This window comes from Oculina patagonica, chromosome 11, assembly GCF_052425735.1.
Source record: "Oculina patagonica isolate OP01 chromosome 11, crgOcupat, whole genome shotgun sequence".
Lineage (NCBI taxonomy): Eukaryota > Metazoa > Cnidaria > Anthozoa > Scleractinia > Oculinidae > Oculina > Oculina patagonica.
In genome coordinates this window covers 5,235,392-5,245,000 of record NC_135768.1, presented here as the reverse complement: position 1 = coordinate 5,245,000, position 9,609 = coordinate 5,235,392, and the positions used below count along the sequence as shown (strand labels likewise).

Sequence of the window (9,609 nt, the reverse complement as noted above, 5' to 3'; positions counted from 1 at the left end):
CTGTCTTTAAAACAGAATTGTACGATTTGTTTATTTTAACATTGCATGAGTATTCTGGCTTGATTTACATCAAGTTCCGTTATCTTCTGACAGATCTAAGATGACGGCCCTAATGACGTCATATGGCGTAACAACCAACAAAAATTGCGTCAGCTTGTAGTATATGCTACGAACTTTCTAAATAGTATAGAATATTTTCGCTGTGCCTTAATAGATACTATTCTAAACTACGGGGAGTGATTCCATCCCCCCCCCCCCCCTTGTACGACGGTGGGGGTATGCATTTGCTTGTACGTCCGAGGGTAAAAACAGATTAACCGTGCGGTTTTGTTTAATAATAATAATAGGCATCCGTCGGTCAAGGTTGACAATGGGTAGCATCCTAGTTGTCTGCTTGGCTGGGGCACCGGCGTCTGTGGCTGAAGAGGCCGATCGGGAATGACAGTCTTTGTTACAGAGACTGCATCTGTGCTCTGTCTCTGGTCTGTCGCTTTGTTTTCTGCGAACCCGTCTCTCCGTGGCGGCTTGTGTCAGCTTCTCCTCAACTGATTTGAGGTGTTTGGTCAAAGCTTCTCTCCACTTGAACCGGTTGGCTGCTAGGCTCTCCCAGGACTCTGTGTTGATGTCTACAGCCTTCATGTCGCGCTTCACGACGTCGCGGTATCGCAGCTGTGGACGCCCAATGGGTCTTTTGCCACAGGCCAGCTCTCCGTACAGGAGGTCTTTTGGGATGCGGCCATCTGGCATGCGGTGGACGTGGTCTAGCCAGCGGAGTCTGCGCTGTCTGAGCAGTGTGAATATGCTGGGCAGACCTGCGCGAGACAGGACGTCAGTGTTGGGCACCTTGTCTTGCCACGATGTTCCCATGATGCGGCGGAGGCTTCTCATGTGGAAGGTGTCCAGGCGCCTTTCTTGCCTGGCATATGTGATCCATGTCTCGCTGTCGTATAGCAGTGTGCTGATGACGCAGGCGTTGTACACTGCCATCTTGGTCTTCGTTGTCAACTTGTTTAGCCCCCAGTAATATTAAGTAATATTAAGTAATATTAACTTGTTTAGCCCCCAGTAATATTAAGTATTAAGGTTGATTATGTAACTTATAACTCACATCGAGATCTTTGCAGTTGGTGTTTACCACTCCACTGCTGTCACACGTGAGGTTTTTATCCACAGGTATCTTTAGCTCATAAGTACCAAACGGACTTTTACATTCTTCCATTCCCAACATGCTCTCTTGGCTGGAACTTCCGCCCGCATTTAGCGGATGGTTACACATTGGCTGCCAGCGAGAGTCATCCTCAGGCAAGCAAAGGAAGGGGCACTCTGAAAAATAAAAATGATAAATAGAAATAATTTTCTTAACAGTGACGTATTAAGATGGAATCCGCCAGGACGTCGAGTAGTTATAGCGAAGCGCGCTAGGTCTAAAAATAGAATGCAAATGAATATAACCGCTAGTGTCGAGGCTAGAAAAATCAACTTGTTCTGAGAGAAAAAGAAGGAGTGTAGGCAAAGTTTTCGTTTCATGAAAGTGTTTTTGGAATACCGGCTGCCTTAGAAAGTGTTTTGGGAAAATCGCACACCATTTCGGTTTGTTTGTCTGAGTCTTGTCTGTCGTGACGTCACTCGCGCGCTTCGCTATTGGACAAAAAAATGTGCCAAAATCATTTACACCAATATTACAAGCTTTTGTGTTACTACTAAAATATCTTTTTAAAAGAACTATTTTCTAACGACCTCAAGCATCGAAACAAATTTCAATGTTCCACTGAATCGTTTAGAGACGATTTTACAAAATGGCTACACGTGAGATTTTGCCTATAGCTTGTGAACTTTCAAGTTATACAATGAAATTGTTGAAAGTGTTATCACGGATAATCGCTTACATCTTTACCTTTTATTAAGGGTAGTTAATTTCGCATGCAATAGGATTTAAATTATTCTGGTACTCAGCTCGAGTTTTGTCCAACTGAAATAAATACAAATTGACTTACTTGTTGATTCCGTCTTAAAGTCTCCGCACACGTGGACAAGTTTCAGGGACATGTCGCAGCGACAGGTCCCCTCATGTGTGCTGATTATTTTTGGCACGCGCAACACGAACTTTGAAGCTGTTTGTCCCTTTGACATGTTGCACGGATATAAACTCGTTGAACTTCGTGCAACATGAAGCAGGGAAAAATGGCTTCGGTCACATCTAGGCAACTAACAATTGTAAAGACGAGAATAACTGTAGTTAGCAATTTCGGTAATGTGATAGCTTCTCTGCTCACTCTTACTATGTAGTTAGAAAATTTACGCCTCGGTGATCCAAAACAATACAGAATAATAAACAACTATTCACCGAAGTGGAGGTGGCTAGTAGTAAAAATTCACCACTAGGTCAGAGCGCCTGGCTGGCCACCGATTGGGCAGAATAATACAAAGGAAATACAAAAGATTTTTCTGCCCAATCGGGAGGCAGCATTCAGAGAGCTTTTTGGAACTGGCCTGGTAAGACTCTTTCCCCAGGGGTACTTTCAGTCGCTCCAACTTTTATATGCCGAATTTTCTTGCGCGCAGTTTGGCGCTTTTTTGCCCGAGTTTTCGCGTTTCTTTCGCCCTCACTAACTGCCCCTGGGTCTCCAAAGATGCGTCGTTGATGTGACCGCAGCCAATGTTGCAGGAATTCGTGTTGTACGTGTCAAAAATTACACGTTACCACTATAGTAATTGTGTGTTTACATATTTTTCATTTGGTTACTGCTACACGTCCCTGCTATATATCCCCTCGGTGTGAACAACACACAATTTTGTTGCTACTACGTGTTCGTGCGTCTTGTCCTCGTGTGTGGAGACATTATCTCATAAGCAGGCTGTAAGAGTATAAAACATAAAAACGTATTTCTTAGCTTATTACTTTTGTCCAGTCCAGCTTCCTTTTTCCTATTGCACGTCTCCTCGTTAGTTATATTAAACCGGTCAAACTTGATTTTCCTGTATGAGCCCACATGCTGACGGTACTGCTTGATGGTGTTGTCTCCCGCGCGAAAGTAAGAACTACTAAGATGGCGGATTTGTAGATGAATATTGTCCGAAACATTGGCAGGCTGACTTTCAAAACCATATAACTCAATGTAAATCTAAAAGAATAAAGGTTCATCTAATTTATTGTCAAGCCACAGAAACTACCTCTTTAATACAAATTTCTTGTGGCTCAAAATAAACTAACCGTAAAGGGCTAGTCAAACGCACGCAGCATTTTAACGCAACATATCCCAGCATTGTTGTGCCCAACATGTTGCACTCGTTTGCCCCCCCCCCCTTCCTGTTGCAATATGTTGCAGTATGTTGGATGGCGCAAACCGAACTAGTGCGCATGCTCCGGCGCAACAATGTTGCACGAACCTGGCCAAACGAGTACAACATCATGCAACATCCAAAATTTCAAACTTGGTCCAACATCATCCAACATGTTGCAACAGAGTGGACAAATGATTTCAAAATGCTGTGTGCTACAATGTTGGGATATGTTGGGGGTAAAATGTTGCATGCGTTTGGCCGGGCGTTAACAGTGTTACATACGGGGATTCATATTTCCTTTTAAGACATTTTGAAAGGGGAGGGGGTGAAGGGCGAGGGAGGCGTTTAATACGAAAATATAGATAAATATTGTGAGGAAAATAGGCGGGCACTGAGAGCAATATAGTTCAATGCAAATCCTAAAGAACTATCTTGTTCATACGGCCAATTTCTTGATTTATGGCTTATAATTAAGCTCTATTAAGCAACTGGAGAGACTGAAAAAAAAAGAGCCCGAAAGTATGACCACTAAAATTAACGCACATTCTTCCGAGCAGTCATTATCCAATCAGGCGCCGAGGATAGCTTCCAGTTGACTTCTGATTTGATAAAATCTTCACGAAAGAATGTGAATAAAAAACGCATTTCACAAATAGTAAAAAGAGAGAAAATGATTTTAAGAACGTGGAGCTACATTGTTTTATTGTAATTGAACGGTCGTGATCTGCCATCTAGGTAAGAGGGGGTCGCCCAGAAGAAGGAGCTAGGCTCATTAAGGCGGGCGAGGGGGGAGAGGCTTAAAACAGACAAAAGGGAAGCTGCCAAATAGAGCAATTACAGTTTCGATTTTCCATAAATTCTCGCTAGCCTTACCTTTATCAGTCGCATGTTGTAACACTTTTTACAACTCTTTTCAATGTTAAGGCTGAATATGGTGTAACCTTTTGCGAGTTGTTCAAACATCTAAAAAGCGGAAACAAAGAAAAGAATAATAAAGGTCTTGTAGGAAAGGTTACTGCTCATACTTTTAGGCATAGTTTCTTGACCATTATGTAAAACATACAATTTGGAATGGAGTCAGTGTGCTCAATAAGATTTATTACTAACTCTCATTCTCGTTTGGTCCGGGCTTAAAGCTAAAGCAAAAGCTAAACTCACCAACGTGTCATTTTCCTTATTAAATCGCCATCTCTTGATGTTACGACTGTAAGTGGTAGTATTTAAACAAGTCTCAGCTATACGTTTATCGCCTTTAATTGTTTGAAGAACTTTCAACTGCTCCTGGCCGTAGGATTGCCCAGGACGTCTTTCCAATTCCGAAAGTTTACGGAACTCGTCGGATTTGCGCAGTGGCCATAATGTACGGAACTTATAGGCTTTGTGCAGTTCATCAGTGTTTCTCATGAATGATCGATCTAGTTCTCTGTAAGTGCTGAGAAGTTCGTCCACAAACACCAGACGAAGTTCTATAGGAACACCTTTAATGTGAAATGAGAATATCACCCATTATTTTATAAATAGTAACCAAAAATGAAGGTATTTACCGTAACAGAATTCTTTTAGAAACGTGTCACCATAGGAAAGCCACGCTCTGGAAGGTGCGATGGTTATCTGATTTTTTTTAACTTTGTCATACGTAATGTATAATTTTAAATCTACCTCGGCAATCTTTACAATACTTGATTATTATTTTCGGTTTATCATTGGTGTTTTTATTTAATGTTTTGGCCAAGAAGTTCAGTGAGCTCTTCGATTTGACAGAGCCGGAGGATACGAGGACACGTTAAAAGAAGAAAATGGCACTGGAAACCACAACTACAAATAAAGTCGCTCTCAGGTAGACACAAAGTAAAAGGAAAAGAGCTTAAGGCTGTTTCAAATTCACCTGGAGAACGATTGCAGAAGCAGAATTTTAGGCTAAAAATGTTTAAATGAGGGTTTGCCTCGCAGCTTGCAATGGACCGACAGGAATGGAAAAAACTTATGTATGCTCTTCATAAACCACCGGGTGTACAAAGGCTGATTGTCATATGATCGCCCGATCGTTTCTATCGCTTGTGTTACTTCAAAACGATTTCTTGCTACCGGAGTAATTATATTAGAACAATACACAGACGAACGTTAATGACTGCGGCAATTTCATAGGGCGATCACGATCCCTTGGATCACCCGTGTTCTATCCTTCTTGCTTCTCTTTACCTTCTTCGCCGTAAAAATGCAATACAGTCAACTCTCGTTAGAGCGGACACGCTCGGGGTGTCTTGTAGTGTCTGTTTTAGCAATAGTGTGTAATTATAATAGCATGCAGGAGTCATTTCCAGTCAAACCTCTTTCGCCAGGGATCTGTATTTTGTCCGTAATAGGGAGTGTACGTAATAGCGGGGTGTTCACAAGGCGGGAGTTGAGAAGATAGGAGGCCACAAGTTTTGCTCTTTCAACGAAGGTTGTCATTGTGCTGGATCTGGGGCTAAAACGATTGTATTTCCTAGATCTTCGCTCATACCAGGCGATCGGGACAATCATATGAGAAACCCTGACCGCTTCTATCGCCTACAATTGTCTTAGTTGTTGCAAACGATAGATGCGATAGAAACGATCGGGGCGATCATTTGAGAACAGCCTTAAAGAACTGATGATGACGAGAATGAGGTTTTACGCATCAGAAAATATATCGTAAAATAACTCTTAAACATAATTTTTCATTAAATAATAAAAAGGAAGAAGGAACCATTTATTGTAGAAACGTATTACTTGGATCCTGATATTTTTCCAACAAGCTTTGGGTTTGATAATTTCAATTAAATGTCTAAGCTATACCTTTAATATCCACTATTTTCTTTTGGGTTTCTTTTAAGAGCTCGATATCAAAGCTGTATCCTTCGATATCATTATCGAGGTCCATAACATTTGCTATCAGGTCAATACGTGCTGCACCGGCGATAAAGAAAGACTCCATCACTTGTTTAAACTCCGCTATGTCTTTAGGTCTGGAGGCAACATCCAAGAGACACACCAATCCTTTGGCTAGCCCCTGTTTATTTATCTCTAGATTGGCCTAAACGTAAAAAAGATAAATTAATAATATTTAAAAAAAATTAACAATTAATTAATTTAAATATTTTCATAGACCTTTTGCAAAAGTGGTTGCCATTGTGTTCTGTTCAACTTTTTTTAAACAAAATATGAAAGCGATTCGTTTTTTTGTTTGATATAAGGCTGCACAATTGTGTTATTAAACTTAGAAACACTCTAACCTGTTTTTTAATGTTTTGATAAATATTAGTAAAACACTCTAACTGTTTTGTATAATTAGTAAAACATTTTCACTGCATACAATTGCCCTGACACGGGAAGCTAAGTTATGGGAGGATACCCGCGCCTGCCAGGGTAATTGGCGCGTCGAATGTAGGATACAGCAGTGATGGACCGCTACCAGGGGAGGTGGAAGGGGCGAAACTTTTACCCTCACTTCACCGAACTTCGTTGAACGGTTGAACTGACCACGAGGTGACTGAAATTGTGATATCTAAAGCGAAGGTCGCGATACATCACGCTAAAAAATCGATTTAAAATTCCTTATTTGTTTATTCCTAGTGTCTCTTAAGGTCGCGCAGGACCCTTGCTCATTAATAAATTCATTAGCCAAATTTCTCGACGGAGTGCTATCTTGTTGAGCTTTAATTCGCTACATTTTGAACATCGATTCCTCTAAAATTTAACAAAGATATTCGGGGATGATGGAATTACATCATGATTGTTCTAATACTGAGAGATGACCGTTGACTGTGATGTTACAAGCCCTTAAATGTTTAACTGCAGATAATACGGTTTAGTGTCCAAGTTTTCAGCTAGAACAGCGCACCAAATTAAATGATTATATAACCTAGTGATAAATGATAACCTCTTTTGTGTTATAACAAGAACGAAATTTTCGATTTCAAAAACTGCTAAAAGTTAATGGCTTCTAAGAGAGTAAAAACGTGAAATCTAAACCTTGAAACGTGCTATCTTCATTTTGAGAAGGGAATTTTAAAATTCGCTCTTGTCATTCACAATAAAGTACACCAGGTTTATGTTCCTCTAAATATCAACTATTGAAATTCTATATCGGCGGAGAAAACTTGGACACAAAATTGCAGGTCTTGAGGCTTCCGAAGACCTTCCGTGTCAATGTTTACAACAACGTCTGATATATTCAAAGCTGTGAATTAAATTATTATAATTTGCCATGTTTCAGCTCACGGGGCAGAAAGCTGAGAACTATTGCTGGTAATTAATTGTACAAAGAACTTTAAAAACAAGCAATCCTATGAATATTTCGTTTGCTGTCGGCTTCAGTCGTCGCAGTTCGTGCATACCCTTAAAATATATATTCATTCTAATGATAGCATGGGTCCTGCGCGACCTTAATAGACTTAACCTTTCATTTGAAGTTCTTTTAGAAGACAAATAGGCTCGTTTTTCTAAGGGTAAAAATCGCTATCCAATAGTTGAAAAATTATACAACAGATAAATGTGTTAACAAAACCAACTATTTCACTTGCTAGGATTGTCCTCATCTGGTGGCTGGCCAACGTTACCTACTCTTCGAGCAATAAGATCCTTGTGAGGTCATTACCTGCATAATTTCAGGTACGGAAGCGACATCCATCTTGTCAAAATCTAAATCACCGGAATCGAGAAGAGGCTTATAATTTTTGCCAAATGTCATCCATTTCTTTATGCTGCTCAGATTTAAATGAAGGAATCCTAGGCACTGTTTACCAGACTTTGATTGAGCTAGACTCACAGCTGCGTCAATGAAAGTAAATGGGTCTTTGTCGTTTAAGCCTCCAATATACCCTGTAATACCCTGGAGTACTGCTAAGAGGTCATCTGCATTGAATTTTGCTTGGTCGTTAGCACCTTGTAACATTTGTTTGAGCTTCACAAGTATAGAGGACAATTGCTTCTCTAGCTGCCGAATCGACTGAGGGAAAAACAAGGAAAACCAAAACAGGTTAAGTATAAAACTATACAAACAAACAAAGACGGAAAAAACAACCACAACAACGACAAAACAAAATCAAGGTAGCTATGAGCCACTAAACTCTGAAAAATTTTAAATGACACAAGAATCGAAAACAACAAACTAACAGATAAAGATTTGCTAAAACAAATGATGTTAAACTCTCCACACTTCAGTTCACTTCAAGATTGTCATCTTGCTGCTCATCGAGAGCAGACCGAAATTCAAAGTGATAGAGTTCCCATGCGTTGAAAAATATCTTTTGATTTTTGGAGGTTAGGCAAAATAATAATATTGGAAAAATTAAGTTTTGGTCTATTTCAAGAACACGGACATTAATATAATATTTCGGCTGGTAATTAAGCATGTTAATATTATGTAATTTAATTGGAAATGCAGGTAGTCAAAACAGGTCTGAAGTCTTTTTCTAGTATTATCAGTCTTTTTTATTGTATTAGTTCCTAAATCTTACATTTGAGGTTTCATTGTATTACATTTACGGTTGGTCAGCTTATTACATTTAGCGTTAAATTGTATTACATTTTCGGTGGGGTAAGTTTTTGGGGATGCCTAAGGGCATCCCTAGTTGTTTTCATGGCATTGTATTTCCCTTGGGAGTGAGAATAATTAGATTAACAACCGAAATAACCAATAACAGCATAATATATAGGTCCATTGGGTGTTGGGCAAACCGGTTTTGGCAAGGTTGGGTTAAATTGTGAGGATTGAGGAAAACAGGTTTTGCTGCGAAAGACAAGGAAATTAGTCAAATGCATGAGCTCGAGGATAACTGGTTTTGTAAGGTGATTGATCGATTGTTTCTTTTTCCGTGTTCAGCTATTTCTGCATGTAAACAATAAACCCGGGAATAAACCGCCCGAACTAGCTAACATCTAAATTTTTCAGTTACAATTGGACTCTTATTCCTCATATCGTTGAAGCAACTGGCGGAGATAAAAAGTCGTTTTTATTAAAGTTTACGATCACATGGTTTCAAATGCTATCTTTCCCGTGCTTTAATCTTCCTACAGGCAATTCCATAGCACTGAAACTGCACTTATCAAGATGATGAGCGATATTTTGTTAAAGATGAATTCTCAACACGTCACATTGTTAATTTTGTTGGATCTGAGTGCTGCCTTTGACACCGTTGATCATCAACTACTTTTAGAGAGGCTATCTGACGAGGTTGGCATACGTGGGACTGTTCTAAATTGGTTTAGATCGTACTTGTCTGATAGAAGTCAGCGCGTCTCTGTACATGCGGTTCTTTCTCGTCCTTTTGACTTGAACTGCGGAGTACCTCAAGGCTCATGCTT

The 9,609-nt window shown here is 39.9% G+C and overlaps 1 protein-coding gene across 1 annotated transcript; it reads right to left on the bottom strand.

Annotated features, from left to right (window-relative positions):
- Window positions 1–1,078: 1,078 nt before the first annotated feature.
- LOC144630770 (uncharacterized) lies at window positions 1,079–9,221 on the bottom strand. Its single transcript, XM_078489138.1, has 7 exons — window positions 9,201–9,221; window positions 7,901–8,251; window positions 6,100–6,337; window positions 4,441–4,748; window positions 4,156–4,245; window positions 2,900–3,122; window positions 1,079–1,323 (listed from the first exon to the last, which is right to left on the bottom strand). Exons 1-7 carry the CDS (start codon window positions 9,219–9,221, stop codon window positions 1,079–1,081), a joined length of 1,476 nt encoding a protein of 491 aa, XP_078345264.1.
- Window positions 9,222–9,609: the final 388 nt, after the last annotated feature.

What these genes read in the sequence shown, in the direction of transcription:
- LOC144630770 (XM_078489138.1), bottom strand. Translation starts at nt 9,221, where the DNA reads ATGAGGAATAAGAGTCCAATT. An exon ending in TGAGGAATAAGAGTCCAATT is followed by an intron (nt 8,252 to 9,200) that starts GTAACTGAAAAA and finishes TTTTTCCCTCAG; the next exon opens with TCGATTCGGCAGCTAGAGAA. An exon ending in ACAACATGCGACTGATAAAG is followed by an intron (nt 3,123 to 4,155) that starts GTAAGGCTAGCG and finishes TTATTCTTTTAG; the next exon opens with ATTTACATTGAGTTATATGG.